Source organism: Sylvia atricapilla, chromosome 1 (assembly GCF_009819655.1).
Source record: "Sylvia atricapilla isolate bSylAtr1 chromosome 1, bSylAtr1.pri, whole genome shotgun sequence".
NCBI classification, from domain to species: domain Eukaryota; kingdom Metazoa; phylum Chordata; class Aves; order Passeriformes; family Sylviidae; genus Sylvia; species Sylvia atricapilla.
This window is the reverse complement of record NC_089140.1, coordinates 126,325,019-126,344,872: the sequence shown is the minus strand read 5'-3', so window position 1 is coordinate 126,344,872 and position 19,854 is coordinate 126,325,019. Positions and strand designations below refer to the sequence as shown.

General features: G+C 35.3%; 1 protein-coding gene across 3 annotated transcripts in view; it reads right to left on the bottom strand.

Annotated features, from left to right (window-relative positions):
• Window positions 1–421: 421 nt before the first annotated feature.
• The window catches only part of WWP1 (WW domain containing E3 ubiquitin protein ligase 1), a 59,592-nt gene continuing 40,159 nt past the window's right edge, over window positions 422–19,854 (bottom strand). For 2 of the 3 annotated variants that reach the window (XM_066332986.1, XM_066332994.1), the window contains exons 9-24: window positions 18,797–18,892; window positions 18,013–18,187; window positions 14,950–15,004; window positions 14,774–14,858; window positions 14,544–14,672; window positions 13,493–13,565; window positions 13,329–13,400; window positions 12,248–12,336; window positions 9,452–9,611; window positions 6,676–6,809; window positions 6,441–6,581; window positions 5,402–5,522; window positions 4,190–4,294; window positions 2,907–3,003; window positions 2,537–2,609; window positions 422–1,328 (exon numbers count right to left, since the gene is read on the bottom strand). In XM_066332986.1, the coding sequence (XP_066189083.1) occupies window positions 1,229–1,328; window positions 2,537–2,609; window positions 2,907–3,003; window positions 4,190–4,294; window positions 5,402–5,522; window positions 6,441–6,581; window positions 6,676–6,809; window positions 9,452–9,611; window positions 12,248–12,336; window positions 13,329–13,400; window positions 13,493–13,565; window positions 14,544–14,672; window positions 14,774–14,858; window positions 14,950–15,004; window positions 18,013–18,187; window positions 18,797–18,892 (1,705 nt within the window). In that variant the 3' untranslated portion in view covers window positions 422–1,228. The remainder of the gene's footprint in view (window positions 1,329–2,536; window positions 2,610–2,906; window positions 3,004–4,189; window positions 4,295–5,401; window positions 5,523–6,440; window positions 6,582–6,675; window positions 6,810–9,451; window positions 9,612–12,247; window positions 12,337–13,328; window positions 13,401–13,492; window positions 13,566–14,543; window positions 14,673–14,773; window positions 14,859–14,949; window positions 15,005–18,012; window positions 18,188–18,796; window positions 18,893–19,854) is intronic. The other variant, XM_066333004.1, reaches the window with a different exon arrangement.

The following is a 19,854-nucleotide window of genomic DNA, read 5'->3' as shown; positions in this document are numbered from 1 at the left end:
AATGCCAATAAAACTAATTTTAAAATAGTTTTGTATTACTGTGCACTTAGGAGAAACCTGACCTACATAAAAGGATGGCAGGTTTTAGGTGTATTTCATTCAAGTACATCTAAATTTCTGTAAGAACTTTAGAGAAATGAGATTATTTAATACTAAATAATATTTTTATCTGTGCAAAGCTTAAGTAACTTTCATTTTATTTGAATTTATTAGATCCAGTATCTGAAACTGAACAAGAACACAGAAAGCAGCAGAATTCACATTACCTTTTTTATACCCTTATAACTCAGTTTACATTAATATAACTCTACAAAGTTATAAAAAGAACATCACAGATTAAGAAGGGAAACCAAACAAACAAAACCAAATTTAAAAAAAAAAAAGCCTGCAAGACACCAGACCAAGAAGAGAATGGGTATTATTTTCTCTTTTATTATTTTTTCTTTGAAGATTACCTAACATCCTCGTGGTAATAACCCAAGGTACTATGTAAACAAATTTCAATGCTGCTCAAATGAATTAAAATACTCTGTTCAGCTCCTTCAGTAAGTCAGAACAGTGGCACCAATTCCTTTCAACATTAAATCACATTCATCTCATTGTACATGACTCTTGTGCAAGTAGTAAAGGCTTTATTCATGACCTTGGCTACATCAGTAGAGAGGGATATATCAGCTATTTATGTATTTTAAAAAACTGACAGAAGAACAGATTCTGTCATCTCAAATACCAGCAGCATCTTTCTACATATTTAGGATACGTTTGGCCTAAGCCTTTAACACCTTTTAGAACAGCCATGCAGTGAAACAAACTTGGAGATGTTTCTTTAGAGAACACTGAGCAGTTATTTTTCTGAATGATAAAGCCAAGATAAAGCAAATCCAGGCCCTTTTAAATGGCTGCAACTTTTCATACACTTAAAGCTCTATAAAACTAGAGCCCATTAGTATATATATTTATATTTTATATATATATTTTTAAATAAGTCTCTTGTCTGCTTTCAAAATTTATGGAGGGGTTTTTCTGGTCTTTTGAAAGGGCAATAAATAAAAGTAGAAAAGGCTGAACTGTTTTGCATATATTTGTGGAAGAACAGAGAACAATTAAACTTTTAGAGTTCCAGAAAGATCACTGTACAGAACAAAAAGCTTATATACAATTAAGTGTGCAATTTTAGTTGGCTGGGCCTTTTATTATGCAAGATATCCTTTTTGACTAGAAGCCACTTCTACTCTTGTCCAAATCCCTCCGTTTCTTCAATGGCAAAGAGCAGCTTCTCTTTTAGTTGTTCATAGCTTTTATATGGTGGCAAATCCAAACGATTAAAACTGAACAGGAAGAAAACAGATTTTTGTTAAGTTTATCTAAATCCCATGTAGAACTCTACAGAATTTAATTGTTACAGTACAAGTTATAAATGTTCTGATCTAACAATGAGAAAAAAAGAAATAACAATCAGCACAATCTCACTGCCTTGACATTTCCACAAAAAGTAAAAGCAAAGTTTCAGAGGAATATGTTAAGAAACAAAAGACTGTTACCAGATAAAAAAACAGAATGGTGAAAGACTTAAGACTCTCCAAGATACAAAGAACTATAATACTTAGAAAAAAAAAATCTCATAAAAATATGGTACTTACAATAGTAATTACTTATAATAGTAATACATTGTAAATGAAATTTTCAGCATGAAGTTTAATATAGTCTTAGTTTGAAGCATTTCCAAATTTCAACAACAGAATGAAAAAGCTGAATTTTTATCCTTCCTACATATGCTTGGATACAGGTGGGTGTTTTTTCCCTGTAAACTTCGCCCTAAAAGGCTTCTGCCAAAACATGTCTTCCCCAAAATTATCCTAGACAAGATATGTTTGAGTCTTGGAATCATCACTTAAAATACAGAGGAGAAAATGTAAAATCATTAAGTACCCTTAAGTAGTTTAAAAGTATGATGAATAATATTGTCACAGGTTGCCAAAGGAAAGTGTGTCCATTTTGCACAGTTTATATAAAAAACTGATCTGTGTACCTGATGCACCAGTTCAGTATGCACAGCAATGCTAAGCCAATAATGGCCCATTTAAAGCCTGGTGGGAAAAAATATCAGCATTCTTGGCTAAGCATCCTTATTTTGAAGGTTTGCTGTCATTTCTTTCATGCTACTTCTTCTCATAACTATACCTTTTATCTTTTATAATGTTACTGCATAAAAACTGTATCTAATAACTATGTGCCTACTACTAACATGACTTGTTCAGTTATTTAATATTCTCTAAAAGAATTAGGAAAATACCTTTCAGTTCTACACAAGGATGTTCCAATACTTTTGATAGATCTGACACTGACAAACTGTTCAGCACAGTTGGAAAATTTAAGAAGGCAACTAGGAAAGTTTTAAATATTTGGCATGTCAGGGCAGTCAAATGAAGCTGGAGATAAAGACATGATCCAAATTAGATTTCATTTGATTTGGCCAATGCAAGCCTATAAGAGAGAAACCACTAAAGGTACAGAAAATTTACACATAATAACTCACCAAGTGTGACTTCTTGGTAACCAGGTTTCCTTACCGACTTTTTCAATGCAGAATTTCTGAGGACCATTACTTCCTAGAAAAGAAGATTTTGTAAAGTGTAATCTGTTCCTTTTTAAGTAGCACACATGATATATCCATGACATAAGACACAACTCGGACACAGCAGAGTTCATTAGTTACATGAAGGTGCTTCTCTCAAAAACAAGCTCATTTCCAAATAGTTTATAAATGTATTCATGGGATTTATGATAAAAAAGCCCTTCTAGATCCAAGGTGATGAAGTTCCTCTGATCTGTACTCCTGCAGCATGGTTCATTTGCAAATGAAACAATGACAATGTAAAAATCAATTCTAGTCACCTTTTACTTACCCATAAGTTCAGCAAATCCACCCAGTGGTAATCTGCAAGTGCCAGTGACAAACTGCAGAAGTCGCATGCGAACCTCGTTGTCTGTTTCTTTTACAAACTAGGCACAGAAATTGAAATTACTTGATAAAAAGCTTTAACACAGTTGGACAAAAACAAAAAAAAACATGAGATGGCTGAAAAAGTATACCTCCATTTAAAAATACACCACTATGTTTGGTACCAGTTTGTATTTCTTTACTTTAGCAAAATGGAGAGGAGGGAAAAGTACAGAGATTTCAGATTATAAGCAGTCAGCCATTATAACGTGAAGGCTGGGAACAGCAAATAAGAAGAATCCTTACTTATTTTATTCTACACTGAAATATAAATCATGCCAATGCTTTGTATGAAGACTACTGCCATTGTTATTAAACACAGCACTAGTCCAGCCACAGACTGGGGTTATTTCAAGACTAAGAAAAACTTGCATATAAATATTGATTATTTCAGTACCAAGCATCTTAAAAAGATCTATCATCAGATCTTACAAGATAAATAAGATAATAAATTTTTTGCATCACTTTCCCAGAGAAACTTAGTCAAAAGCATCTCTAAAATGCTGATTTTTCAAAAGATAGGAAGACCTTAGGTCTGACTTGTCTTCAGGAAAATTCATTGAAATTGTGAGCCTGAGTAGTATTTGAGGGTTTTCCTTAGCCAACTTCATTAAAACATGAGGGAGGATTAGTCAGTGTTAGACTGGAACAGTTAATATGACAAATAATCATAAGTACTGTGTGATATTTTTAGATCACAGAATCCAAATGGTTTGGGTTGAAAGGGACCTTTAAGATGATCTAATTTCAACCCCTCTGCCACGGCAGGCACACTTTCCACTACACCAGGTTGCTCAGCGCTCCATTAGCCTGGCCTTGCATACCTCCAGGGATGGGGCATCCACAGCTTCTCTGGACAATCTATTCCAGTGCCTCACCACCCTCATAGCAAAGAACTCCCTCCTAATATCTAACCTAAAGCTACCCTCTTTTTGAATCCATTTCCCTTTGTCCTGTCACTACATGCCCATCTTTCTTGTAGGCTCCCTTCAGGTACTGGAAAGTGAAGATGTACAAGGGTACAACATACAAGAACATTTAGAAAGGTAGATCACTAAGAATAAAAGAAACCTCACTGAAAAAATGCTGTAAGAACCTTCATTTGGACAGCTCTCTACTCCACAGGTCATTTGTGCTACAGATCAAAACAAAACCTACAGAAGTCAGAAATGTCAATGATTAACAAACCTGCCAGAACCATATGATCTGCTTGCTATTTCTTGTGTAATGACGATAAACAGTGTTCCTCTGCCAGTCTGCTAAATCAACTTCTTGCATACCACAGAGCATAACCTAGAAAAGAGATTGATTTCTTCACATTACACACATAAATTAGGAGTACTTTCTATTTTGTATGAGACTTGGTAACAAAAATGAAAGTTTCTGCTCTGAAAAAAGGACTGGTAATTTTTTCATTTTACTACACAATTAGATTTTCCTTTATCCTACATTTACAGAGCTACTCCAAAATTGTGTATGTATTTAAGTGGTCTGAAAGACTGAATACAGGAAACTAGGTATGTTCCAACTCATAGCTCAATAATAAAAGATACTACCTTTCCCACAAGAGGAATTTTTAAATTAAGGAGCACATTGCCATTAAATCTTTCCACTAAATCTTCACCTCTTATTTCAAAACCATGACGATTAAATTGCTGTATCTGCTACTACTAATAAAGATAAAACATACTGCAAAGTGTAAGTCTGAAAAGTATTCATTACAAGTGGCAATGAAAGCTGAAAGTTCTAAAGGCAAAGCCTTCTGCAGAACTGAATTCTTATGTGAGCGAAGTATTTTCTTAGAAAAAAACCCTCCCTATTTAACTTAAGAAGATTTTAGAAAACTGCTCATTATACAGAGGGAACATTGGCAAGTCACACAGAAACAAATGAGCACAGCACTACAAATCCTTTTGTCCCTACTCCAAATCACAACCCCAAGAGTGAACACAGGCCAGGCTGATTGTAAACGTGGAGCATGCAAGCAATCCCTGTTATCAGCCCTTGGGTTGCATACTGAGGATCTGCAATGTTCTGTTTCATGCCTTGTTGGTTCTTCCAGTTTTCTGTCTTTAAGAACCCTAGAACCTATCTTTGACCATGGGTTTGATACTAAGAAATCACTATACACTAGAACCAATTCCGTGTCATCTGTTACATGGTAATTCTACCCTTCTACATTTTAATACATTTTAATGCCGAACACCACAAAACACTGATTCAAAACACTGATTCAGTTTGCATCATGATTTAATCCCATTGCGCCTAATAAATTCTCCATGTTCCAGAAGCTATCAAATGCAGCATGCAGAGACAAGAGATTCAAGCTGACCTATCCATTTAATCTCTCCATATGTATTACCTTTGCAAAAGGCAAAAATGCTGAATAAAACACCTCACCTCCAGTTCCTTTTCATCAAAATAATGTAGCCATTGTAGAGGAACTACTTCATTAAAACCATCAAGAAAAGCTTTGGTTTGTTCTCTAACTCCCCGAGAAAATCGCCACTCTGCCATTAGCCTGGGATAGAGCAAAACCAAATGTTAATTAAATTAAACATCAATTAGCATTCAACATGAAGAAGTTGGAACACGTAGGATTGAGTATGTGTTCCCATAAGAAAGAATCCCTCAAGCTTCACTTCTTACACTGTTCCATTAGGAACCTAATATGCTATATTATCACAAATCTTCAAATTTAGATAATAGTAAAGGAGTAAGATGTAACTTAGATTACCATTGCAGTTAAAAAGAAATATTATTATTAACCTTAATTTATCTATATACTATAGAAACTATTTATTTGAGAAACTGAAGACTGCTAATTTAAGTGGGAACTTTATGTGCAGCACTGGACATATACTGTATCACAGAAAAGTGTCTGTACATCTGCTTTCAGGATCAGTGAATAGACACATCAGAAAGAGAGGTTGAGAAAAAGAAGGACAGTGATAAAATTAGGAAATAAGCAGAAAAGAGTAGCAGAAAGTTTAAAAAAAAACAGGTGACAGCAACAACTGATGTTAAAAAGAAATCACAGCATGTTACACACCATTCTGAATTTCAGTTCCCACAATAATAGCAAAGTTGTGTACAATTTTACAATCTTTTGTCAGGTATCTTCCCTCTACCTAGATCTGTTACCTGAAGTTACTGAAAACAGGCTTGCTCATTTCAGTTTCACCTGTTCTCCCACTGTACATACAAGAGCATGACAAGTCATCTTCTCTCCACATGTTCTCCACTTGTACCAAGCAATTGTGTACCAAGATAGCAAAATGTCCCAAGATACCATTTCAGTAACAGTCACAAGAATTACACAGTAACACGTGAAGAAAAATTAAAAACAAAACCAAACCAACAGAAATCACTGTGTCAAAAAAGACTAAAGCAACAGGAGAAACATGAAACACTTTTTTCAGCATCTACACCTTCCTACCCAATATATTCTTCTTTGTTCTCCTCAGTTACCAAAATATTTGAACCTCCTGATTTCAGTTCATGTGAGGTTACTTTTCCTAAGAGCTCCATATCCACACAGAAGTACATTTCCAAGTTACACTCCTCAATGTTATTATCCCTGGATGAAAAGAAAAAAAATATTGCAATGAATTATATATGAACAAAAAGATCTATAAAGTATCAAAGACACACACAAAAAATAAACTACAAACCTTATCCAAATTAGGGAGTTATAAAATTCAGTATCAATAGATTCCAGGTCTTTAATAGTAAGCTTTTTGCTCAACATTCGTTTGTAGAAAGGCAGAGAAAAACCAGTGTCAATAAATTTCCCATGAAACAATGCCTGTTGAACAGAAAAATATGCTTAGTTTTAACTGAACTACTGAACGTGTTTCTGGACTTGAAGTCTTTTTTTTTCTTTGTCCTTCAAATAATAAAAAACACCAAATAGCAGTAGCAGCTTTATAGAGCCATATTTATGAAGAACAAAACATTAAATTAAATGGGAAGCAAAAAAACTGGACAAAATTTATCCAAGCATAAGTTATTAATATTTATAAATTCTTTGATGAAAAAAACTTCTCATAAGAGGAACTTCATCCTTTTTCGCCTTAATTATGTGAATAGGCATAATTGCCAAGTGTTATGTTATCCTACTTGATCAGAATATTTGAGCCTACTTAAGTATTACTGCCAATTTTTACTACATCCATACATCCAGCAACAGCATCCTTTACAGAATGCTACTGCAGCTTTGGGAATAACATTTTTTAATAGGTGACTAACAGAACTGAGGAGTTAAGTTCTCCACAAAACTGAAAAAAAACCCCAAACCAAAACACAGTCACACTTGTCTCACCATACATGCACACAGGGTGTAAGGTAATTTCTAGTACTGAAGCACAGCATTATACACACACACACAGAGTGTTAACCTCTACGCTGACTCAGTGCATCTGAGAGCTCACAGAACACAACATAACCATGAAAACCCTTTCTTCTCCTCAGCTTTATCAAGTACACTTTCTTCACTAAAGTAGCTCTTTCAAATAACCATCCTAAACATGGGCCATTTATGGCATCCATTGCTTCTCTTTCCTCTCAGGTGAAATTCTGTGAGCAGAAGAGCCAATTAACATCCCATTTCCTCTAGGCTCCATCTTTTTTCCCCACCTAATTCCCCCTTGTAGGCTTAGTCTAGCATGCATGTTCTTCTGTTTAACCAGACCTTAAGGAGGTTCTCTTAAAGACCTTTATTTCTTTATTTGTTTACACATCTATTTGCTTTTAAACTAGTCTATTCTTCTCATGGGAGAGTGACCTGATAGAAATGCCATGTCAAGTGCAGTGTCTGGGCACGTGATTTTCTGCTTTTGCAAAATTAGGCTCTTAAAATCACCTCATTTGATGTGTATGATAATCTTACAGCAAAATATAAAAGTTGTCCCAGTCAACTTCATTTAACAGGTTTTTATTATGAAGTTAGATGTGTATTCTTTATGTTTAATCCTGTTTCCATTGAAAACAACTGCAGCTACTTCAGTACTTCAAACTAAAAATCTCACTACTGTTTTATAACTGTGAGAAGAACAGAAACTGCAGCTTCATTTCCCAGTTGCATTATTACCTGAGCTATCTTAGGCCACTAGAGGGTATCCCAGGAAGCACTGGAGAAAGTTCCATCCAGTATAAACCATGAACACACTCAAGCCTTGCAAGAGACCACATCAGGTATCATTACACGGGTCTTTCTCTTGCCCCACTTAGGGAATTTTAAATATAAACACATAAATACTTCAAGGAATAAAAGTTTGTCTTTTAATTGCATTAATTACTTTAATTAAGTTCTCTATTATGATCTGTACTGTTAAGAAATAACTTTCCTGAAGTTAACATTTCTTACACACAAGATCAAACATCACCAGCTGAAAGAAACACCGGCTCTAGCATCTAACTGGCTTTATCATGCCTTCCTGCTAACTGGCCCTGTAAGTTGCTGAGGACTCTAAAATAAAGAAAAAAGGTGGCAGCCTATTGAAAGTGTTAACTCAATGAGGTAAATTTTCATGACAGCACAAAAATTGTGAACTCAGTCATAAAATACTTGAAATCAGAGACTGTCATAACTGAACACATTCCTTAAGAAGCATCCATAACAATAGCAGAACTGAGAAACCACCCAAATCTAATTTACTTTAAGTTTAGAAGTATTTTTTTTTCATTTATGTTACACTTGGCTTGTATTTATTTTAATTTTGCACAAAAACTCTGAACAACACAAGGCGATAGTCTCTTCAGTATGAAAATGCACTTATATCTACTCTTTTTGGTTTCACTGTGCACCAAGTTGATGGATGGTGCTGAGGACTACCTGTAGACATGATGATTATGTGGAAAGATGACTGTATCACTACACAGAAGGAAAGAAATGTGACAGAACAGGAGTCACTATAGAAGACCAACTCAGTGATACTGAAGAAATGATACAACATGCCTCATCAGTTTGTAGTTTTAAAAAAAATTGGATGGCAGAGAATCAGCTCCCTGACAGCTTCTGGCCTCCTCAGTATATGACTTTTATATCCAAGCATATATATTTAAATTAAGTCCCAGTGTACTCTGCAAAACATTCTAACACATTTTTTCAAGTATACTAAGGTATATCAAGTCCAACTGAGGAGCCTTTTTCCCAAAATATTAGTCACATTTTTCAGAGCATCAGTATTGAGACACTCAAAAAACAGTTTGCATGAAGTACACACATCCAATTGATGAAAATAAAATATTATATCGATTGTCATATTAACTTTGACCACTCTCCCAGGAAACACAAGTGTGCAAGGGACTTAACTCTCAGAAAATAGGCCTTAATCTTCTATTTCTTTATTCTTCATTAATATAACCTTTAATACCTGTACAAACAAATACTGTTCAGGAGTAAATGCATAGCTACAGCAAATAGAAAACCTTAAAAATCTAACCTACCATGGCAATAAAGCGCCCAATGAAACAGAAATATGAAAGATGGTCAGGATTGATTGTTGATGCTGGATTTATCTGCAGGCAATAGTTGCTCTTGCCAGCATATTCAAATAGGCAGTACATAGGGTTCAGTACTTCATGGGAAAGCAAGAAAAACCATTCTCTAAGGAAAAAAAACACGCATACACATAAAAACCATCAAATACAGATGTTTATCAGCATTCCCCATAGGTAACTAGTAAAATGGTCAAAATATATGCAAACTTTGAAAAATAATATAAAGTATTGTATTATAATCAGAGAATAATATATTGTATTATATATTTCTTAATTATAGAAAATCAATTATCAAGACCAAATGATGTTAGAAAATCATGGTTTCCAAAACTTAGAAATTATAGTTAAGATTTCCATATTGAACACACCCTCACAGCACAGGTTTTAGCTGCCTATCAGTAACATTTTTTTCTAACACAGTCCTTGCTTCAACCAGTACACAGCATTTACCCTCCTCATGCCTAACTTTATTGTCTACAACTAACATCTTTACTCAAAAAAAATCACAATTATTCCATGCTTATTATAAACAATTTAGATAAAACAAAACAAATTGAATCCTCTGCACACCTTAATTGCTTTTCCAGTTTGACAGCAAAACACTCACTGAGTTACTGTAGTTTAAAGAATTACCATGCATTGGTTAAGCCTACACAATATTACAGTATAAAAAATATAAAAGTATATTTTTTTAGTTTATTTAAATGAATACATGTTTTTCACCACTTCAATTATTTTCAATTCAGATGATCTGAAATAATACCGGAATCTGGTATTCCAGTGTTCAGATAGATGATTTTTATAGTATTTGTATATAGTATTTGCAGAGTCCTCAGAACAGTCATACACACTCAGGAGCTTTTGTATCAGGCACAAAATGTTTGGTACTAAACAACCAGGCCTAGGGATAACCCATAAAAACAGCTGAAAGTCTGTCCTACAATAACTGTAGGGGCTGAATTCCATTTTGACTGCCTTACAGTTGTCACAGTTAAGAGGCATCTCTTCTACTCCTTCTATCTATCTACTCAAGATTAAGGAATAGAAATGATGTTTGCTGGCATGTTTCTCCTAACAGTACCATGAAACTCACATCATGGATCATGATTCACTATGATACGCTTCCACCCCAAGGCCAAGCAGAGTAAAGAGAGAAAGGCAGCCAGGATCCAATAACCCTAACAGGATTCTGTGTATCTTCCAGTAAGCAAGAGAATGTTGCACAGCATTCTAGGCAAGTTTCATACTGAGACAATTATATTAACTACATAAAAGCATCAAATTTAATAGGCATTCAAATTAGAACAAGTCAGATAACAAGGGAGGAATAAACTAAATCAGTCATTAACAGGAAGTTGCAGAAGCAATGAATATTTCACATCAACGGCTAAAACTTGCCACAGGATATAATTGTGTGGCAGATAATCAGATTGGTCCTGCTACTTGCAAGGTAAAAATCTGACTGGAACACTGAGTTTAGTCTGCTGAGAGACAGCTGATCTATATTTGTATTAATGCAGTATTAGTCAGTACATGAACATTTATTTAGTTTCACTTAAGAATTCTCAGCTCAAGTTACAATGAGATCCTGGCTGGCTCTCAGTTTGACATACAAAGTCTTGGGCAAGACTTAAGTAACCATGAAACTATGAAGCTTTGTTACTTATGTAATATTTATTTATTTATTTATTTATTCTCCTACTTTCTTTGATTAACACACAGCAGTTAAATTATTCTAACATCTTTTCTATGGAAAGATCTATGAACTGTTCCAGTTCCCATCCTAAACCTATGGCACTCACAATAGAGAAACCAACCAAACAAAACCCATGCAAAGCAAAAACTGAATTCCTCCCTGCAATCACTCCCCAAAAGTCTATGTGATATTGTAATCGGAAACAGAACACCACATACCCAAAGCTCAACCTTCAGAGGCAAGCTCCCTTACTTATAGATACTACACATTTTTACTGAATTCAGTTTTAATGCAGAAAGCTACATAAAACCAGAACAAAACCAAACCTGAACATCTTTATGTTTAAAAAAAAAATAACCTAACAAGCAAAATTTTATCACCTATGTGACATCTTCCAATTCCCTGGATATACAGTAGGACTGAATTTTTATTTTTTTTTTCCGAGCAATAACAATTAATTCAAGCAACTGGCAGCAGTAGTCAGTGGTTGTATTCTCTGTGGTCAAGAAATGAAACCTTGTCTGTGGTTTTCCTGTTATCAGATTTTTCCCTCTGAGTTCCACTTCAGATTCTAGAAAAACCCATAGTCCAGCTGTTTTACATTCCAGTGGAGCCAACATAGTCTGTCTGCTGTTCCTTCATGCCTGCACTACTCTCATTAATTTCCTTTTTGTTCTTATCAGCCCCAATCTGGTGTTGGCTTGCCATTTTTCCAAATAAGCAAACACTTTATTTTCCCACAGTCCCCACTTCTAGGAAAATTGAACTTCCTGATAGAAATTTTGTGAAATAACTCAGTCAAGAGCAATTAATTTCATTCCAATTTGAACACTGCTCTTTGTCAAAGAACAGAACAACTGAGACCACAGTTTTACCAATGTGAAGTTGTAATCTGTGAAAATAGCCAGTGCTGCCAGTTCCGCCTCCTTAATACATTTAGGGGGACTAGGTCAAACTGCAAGAGGTACCTAGGGTCAAACTGCAAGAGAAATAAAGGCTAGAGTGTTAATAAAAAAATAAAAACTATTTAAGAAAAATTATTTTACCTTGCCAAGCCACCATAATCCAATCCTTCTTCTCCTCTAAATATAACATACAATCTTCTCCTCAAATCATAGGGTTTTAATGCCATAATCTATGAAAAAAATTAATTAATAAGTACCAATTATGCATTGTCACTATATCACTCGTTCAGATTTAATTTATGTTGACACAGAAATTGTATATATGTCAAACGTTACACAAATTTGAAAAGCAAGTAGATCATCTCATGGAACAAGCAACCGATGAAGTACACATAAAAATACCAAGTTGGACTTAAAATCCTCGAGCAGCAGACTGCTGGCAGGTGGAAGAAATATCTGCAAAGTATTGCTGTACGGGTACCCTGTTCTTACATTCTTCTTAATGCAGCCATTATTTAAGGAAAACAGGCAAAAAGGCATTTTATCTGATATACATTATTTTTGGTTTTAGGGAAATCACTTAAAAGAAATAATTTAATCCAGACTAAATTCAATATACTTTCATTTATAATATATTTTTTTACTTATAGAGAATCCCTGCTAAGAGGTCTTGTGGTGACAGCAGCAAGAATTTTCACCATATATTGTCTGCAGACTGTAAGAGCTCAAGAACTGTAAGTTTCGATTATACAGATTTAATCTCTGAAGGACAAAGCAGGACAGCAGTTTTAACTGGAGGAAACAATATATTGTAAGGTATCTAAACACACACAGGAATCAGAAAAGCAAATCCAATGTGGCTGATGCCACAGGTAGTCAAGCTATGGAACTCTACTACACGAGCCTGGAGATGTAAAAAGTTCACCAGAGGAGCACAGACAAGCTCAAAGAAGAGAAATCCCTTGAGGATTATTAAAATACTCAGAAACCACTTTAAGTTCAAGAAGCAATTCAATTGTAAACAGCTGGAAAATGAAAGATCATGTGATAAAAAGTACTATATACAATACTTCTTTTCTCACAGTCATCCCTAAGAAACCCCCACTAGCTAGTACCAGGGGAAGATTACTATGCCTGAAGGACCATTAGCCTGAACTAGCTATGGCTATTTTTGTTCTTCTGCTTTGTCTTGATAAACAAACAATAATTTTTGCAGGCTTACTTGCTGGAAGGAATCCTCAAACAAAGTCTGTCTGGATACATTGATTTTCACATGACTTGGCAGTGCATTGGACTGTAATCATAAGGCAATAACATTAAAAGGCAGCACATACATAAGTAAAAACTCACATAGTTTCAATAAATAAATAATTACTAAATCAGTACCTGACACAAGTAACGGAAATGAGCAAGTTTCCACCTAAAGCTACGCTCATATGCAATCTGTGGCCCTTTATTTCTGTAAGAAAACATATTTGAGATACATTAGGCACGCAGACAGCAAATAATATTTTCAATGCTAAACAACAGCATGAAGATTTCAAAAACACAAAAATTGTTATTATAAGACATGATAAAATGCAGCTGATGGTTTGGAATGCCAGTCTTCCTTTCCACCATCCCTCGCCCAAGTTTTTTTTTTGTTTGTTTGTTTGTTTTTGGGTTTTTTGTTGGTTGGTTGGTTGTTTTTTTTTTTGCAAGTCAATTTGCCAGATTTGATAGAAAGATAAAAGATCAAGAGGATATCAAATTCCTATGAAATGTGTAAAATCTACAAGCCATATAAAGGAGAGATAATCTAATTTATAATCTTCACTGAGCGAAAGACTGATAAATTAGGCTTTATAAGCTCAGCTGCTTCTGGAATTATGAAGGACTTTTTAGTGCAACATTGTACAGGCTCAATGAATAAGTCATCATTATGTTGTCAGAAGTAAACCCTACCCCATATAAAAGACATTAAGAAAGCCACTACAGGTTGGGTCAGTACTTCTAATCAAAATATTTAAAAGAAGGTTAACAGGTAAACTTTTTCAGAAATATTTAGAACTACTTTGTTTAGACATTACTGTTGCTAGAGTGTGTATCATTATAAGCAATATATAATGACCATTTGTAGTTACTTTAAACTATTAGGTACATTAGTTCATTATTCATGTTAACCTCATTGCTCCTCTCTATTTATAAAATTATTACAATCTTGGTGTTTCAAAAGCATATAAAAACTACTGAACATCAAAGCAATATAGCAAAATGCGTCATAGATAAAGTCACAAATAAAGTTTTAAAATATGTTAAACTTATAATACAAAAACTTGTTCATAATTTAGTGTGCAATTCCAGTTAAAAGTGTAGGTCATTTTATAGTATGAGAAAACCTCACTATTAAACTAGAACAAGGTAAAACATTCAAAAATATATTTAATTTCTCACTTACACAGAAGATTTCCCAGTACGAGGATCATTGAAGGTGGTGGTTCTTGTATTATGATCAACAAAGTATCTGACACCTTCTCTGGTATATCTGATTTCCCAGCCCTCTGGAAGAGGGTCCTCATTTTGTAAACTGCAAAAGAAATTGCAGGCAGTGCTTTTTTCCCCTCATATCACGATATAAAAGAATTAGGCAAGATCTTTTGAATCTGCACAGTCATTATACACACCTACCCTTGAGTTCGAGGGTCTTCCCACTGTGTTGTCTTTGTGTTATGATTTACAAAATACACCCTGTCATTCGAATCCACTCTCCTTTCTAAGGGAAAAAAAGAAAAAAATCCACTGTTCAACTGCATTCCAAATTTCTGTAACTGCCACTTCCTGAAATCCACAGTTAATTAACTTACCCCAGCCTGGTGGTAAAGGCCCAAGTGGATCATTTTCTGCTGACAACATCGAAGCCTATTTAAAAACAAGAGGACTTTCAGTGAGGCCAAATACTATTCATACTATTTTCTCAGTGTGTTCTAAGATTACCACTAGTCCTGAAGACTATTCATTCTGCAAAAAAACCACACCCATCATGCCATTTTTAACCTGATTTTGCAAAGAAACTTAGATTATATGATAATAAGATATACTTTTCACACACTTATTTCCAACCATATCTACCCTCCCTTTCCCTTCCTACAGCAGACTTGAGCACTCGTACAAAGAGGTGCAGCTCACACAAGTTTTGAGGAAGCATGTATCAGCAGATAAGCACTAAGTTCTTGCTTAAGAACACGTTTTACCATAATAAACGTTTCCAAGCACAGTGACTACTGCCAACATAAGAGGTTTTGCTTCCTCAGTACATGATAACTTCCTTGGATGTTTGGCTATTTTCAAACGTTGTCTTTTTTTTTTTTTTTTTTTTTTTTTTTTAATGCAGCTGCATTCATATGCATATGTGTAAAAATATACCAGCATACCATAAGGTTAAAAGGGAAAAAAAGAGATTACATTATTATGTAAAAACATGCTAAGCTCATAATATACTGTAAACTTGCAGGAGTCCCCAAGTAGCTCCCAAAAACACAAAGCATGAGAAAAAATAAAAATAACAGGCACAAATCCCACAGACTATAGGATCCATGCTCTGATTTACAATTAAAAGCTTTCATCCCTAAAATCATCGTTATTTCGGCAGCAAATGCAATTAGTATTTTCTGCTTTAGGAGACCACAATAACCCTCTAACCAAAGACTTCTCTGTGTTGACTGTAAAAGAATAGTGCATAAAAACAAAAATGCTGTCTGCCAAAGAACTGAATGGTGGCACAGTTCAGGTATTTCTGATCTTCTTAATGGGTCTGAGGATTTGTGTGTGGCTGCTGGCCACACAGAGCTGTATATTTAATACTGAAAGACCAAGCAGATTCACTTCCAAAATTACTATGATCAATTAATCCAGGTAAAAATGAAAGTAATTCAAATAACTATATCCCAACTACTCTTCTTTCTCTTCCTAGTTTAGCTTTGACCACTCAAGGTAAGTAAAACATTCTCTAGCTGAAACTATTCATCTACTTTTTCCCAAAAAATAAAATACAATCTCACTCAAACTGCCACATAGGCAGAGTCCTGGTATGTCACCAAAGCATGAAAAGGTAGCTATAGTTGGACCTTAACTATTCTAGAATAAAAGTATATAGAAGCACACTGAGTTAAAAAAAAAAACCACTCTTTTCTTCAATATACTTTCAATTTCTCCCCTCCATAAACTGTGAGTTCTACCTGTGCAACAGATAAAACATCTAGAATTCTAAAGAGATGCAAATAGTCAAGTTTTCTTTTCTGTTCCTTAAGGCAAATTTCTCATTAACAAATCCTCATTTATTGATTCTTAGATCAGATTAGGCATTTTAAGGAATGGGTCTGTTGTTTTCAGTAAGGGCTATCCTTTAATGAAGGAAGTTACATAATTTAATTTAAAAATATATATTGTTCACCAAAGGACAAATTTAGCAAAAAAAACCACAACAACAAAAAAAAGAAAACCCAAAACAAACTTGGCATCAGAAAAGTGAGAGTTTTCTCAGATCTTTTAGGCAACTGATCAAAGTAGTACACAAGTACACAAAGCTGGTAAAGTGAGAGTTTTTGGCTCAATGAGCTTCAGCTGTGATACTTGGATTTGCATAGAAGATATCAGTGTGTTTAAATACCCGAAGGAGGGTGCAAAAAGGATGGAGCCAGGCTTTTCTCACTGGTTCACAGTGGCAAGACCAGGGGCAATGGCACACACTGAAACACAGGGGGTTCCCTCTAAACATCAGGAAACACTTTTTACTGGGAGGGCGACCAAGCACTGTTTCCCAGAGGGATCGTGGAGTTTCTCTCCTTGGAGATATTTACAAGACATCAGTCCCAGATGGCTGGCTCTAGGTGGCCTTTCCTGAGGAGGGACATTGGACCAAATAACCCTAAGAGTTCCCTTCCAGCCTTGACCATTCTACTTTTCTCTAATTGCATAAAACAAACTGAATTTCATGCATAGCTCTGGGTGTTCAGAAAATTAGTGCTGATGCATGTTTCTGCTATTACTAGTAACAAGATATAATGTCTAATTCAATAATGGTTGAGAATTTTTAAATGTATTACTGCAGCATCCTTTACTTCAGAGGGGTGTGTGAATAAAGTCCTTCAAAGTCAAACTTAGGTCTGCACATGCAGTAAGTCCTATTCCAATGAAGCTGTTTTACACTTGTGCTTACATGGTTTCATCTTTAAAACACTCCAGCTTTTCTGCATATCACCTACAAAGTTTCTGGGATCAGATCATTTTTTTAAGAAGCCAAGCACAATTCTTAAAGCATACTGTTTAGAGTGACAGTGACACACAGGCACCATCATTCTTAACTCTGAAGAAAGAACTCTCTTATTTATCCAATCACAGATAGGAAAATCTGACTCAAGAAATATTCCCTTTGAAGCTACTCATATTTTCTTTAGGCAGAAGTAAGCAACTATGCGAAAGAAATGGAAAACCATGTAAGAAATTCCAGAGCTGAACCAGATGCATAACCTTCAAAATAAAAGTATTGCCACTTGTATTAGTGAAGGACTTTTAATCAACTGAACAGTTTTGAAGGCTATTTAACGCTCAAAATGACCCCTAACAGCATTTACATTCTTTTTCAGTTTAAGGGACAGTTTTAGCTGTACCTCTTGCTACTGGCACTAAAAGTCTTATGTAAAATGCGGTATACAAAGCTGCAGGGATGGCGGGGAACAAACTCAGACAGGAGTACCTTCTGTCCTCAAGGATGATTTTTAACTCTCTTCAAAACAATCAATCTAAACTACTGATGCTTAAATGTCTTCTAACACCTATGGTTGCATAGCTACAAAATCCCTCTCTTTAAAGTTAAAGAACAAAAAGTACACCTCTATCTCTGTACTAATTTCAAGTTTTGAATACTTTACCGAATAGAGGTATCGTTGGTTGAACTGTTGCATAGCTCCCTGCAGTTGATTCCGTTGAGATTGCCACTGCTCAAAGTTCCTCACTGACTCCATTGTTGGCCGCTGCCACGTCGTTGTTCTGGTGTTGTGGTCCACATAGTAAACTCTCCCACGATCATCAACTCTTCTTTCCCAGCTTGTGAGAAACACAAATGTTGGCAGTTAATCCTTTCAGTAGTGTTACTGACCTATTTCCTCTTTATGCTAAACTCCTAGGTGGTACTTGAGTGAACGAATGGAGTCACAGGCATGATTTCAATTTCTACAGGACACAAAAGCACCCCAACTTAATTGGTAGATGAACAACCACAATAAGCATACACAGACTTCAAGCAATTGCCTGCTCAGCTCACTGTCACCACATTTTTTACTTTATAAACACCTCTGACTGCAAGTAATGTTGGCAGATTTCACGGAGAACACTTTGCTAGGAAATCTGAGGTTTGGAACCAGTGAACTACACTTAGTGGTGCCACCTAAATGAAGGCAATCAAATATGCATTATTTCATGCTTAAGTTTTAAAGGAAGACCAAAATACTTCAGTAGCTGTATTTGAACAACTGATCAAAAACTAGTGACATATCCAGTATCAACATTCCTGCAATTAATATAATTCAATGAAAGCTAGAATTTCTTAATAGATTATATAGAATACAGTTTTGCTGAGCTGCTGTTTGTTTCCAGCAACAAACAAGCAAAAATATATTAAGTTTATCATATTTTAATTCAAGAAGTCTACATTACCCAGGAGGTAAGGGCTGTGGTCTTTCCCATGTTGTAGTTCGTGTGTTGTGATCAACGTAGTAGGTTCTACCATGAGGATCCTTTCTTTGTTCCCACCTTCAAGACAGAGAGACTTGTATGTAAGTGAAGGTGCAAATACTTCCTTGGGACTTCCCACTAAGACAAAAAAGTACCTTGGCATCGAATGAAAATACCACAGTCCAAAACCCATTCTTGAACACCAAATAATATTCACACCAGAACAGAGATCAGTTACTTCCTACTGAACTGATAACACCATAAAGACTTCTTTAAAAGATGCAGCACATAATGAGCATACATCAACATTCACAAGCATTTTCCTGTTATATTTAAGCTCAGAACAAAGTCAATTAATTATCTGCTTAATGCTTAGATGCTAAAATAATCTAATTCCAAAAGGGCTTAGAGAGATGTATTCTTTGCATTTCTACGTTCATGTCTCTCAAAAATTAGAGTGTTTACATTTTGAAGCTCTGTTCCCTATATCCAACTAACAGCATCTTTCAGAGTGAACCTGAAGTGCGTGCCATCAGCTGTTTTTCCTGTGTTTCTATTTCCTATACTGGCAAATTCTATATCTGATATCCCTGGGGATTACTTCGTTTTGCAAAACAATCTTACACTGAAGATGGAGCTAGGACCAAACATTATCAACAGCTGAAGTTTCATGATGCTGCAAACTACCATAATGCAATAAAAGTATGCAAGGAAACCAGGATAAACATAAGGCGAAAAGCTGAAGTGCTTGTCTGCCTTTGATATTTCTTTTTCTCACATAAACACTTAATTAGTTCCTAAAAATGCAGGCAGAACACCTGGCCTGATTAGGATGGTGCATTTTCTCACTATTGCAGAGCATTGTATAAAACTACAAAATCTTTTCTGCAATTGAAGAGTTTATGTGTTAAAGATTTCAAGAGGAATAGAGAAGAGCATCAGCATTTAACAGTGTTCCTAGGGCTATACATGGTGGAGAGTCAATTAGGCTGGGGTGATAAGAGGGTGGAGGGAAGCAGAAGGCAGGGGGGGTGTGGAGA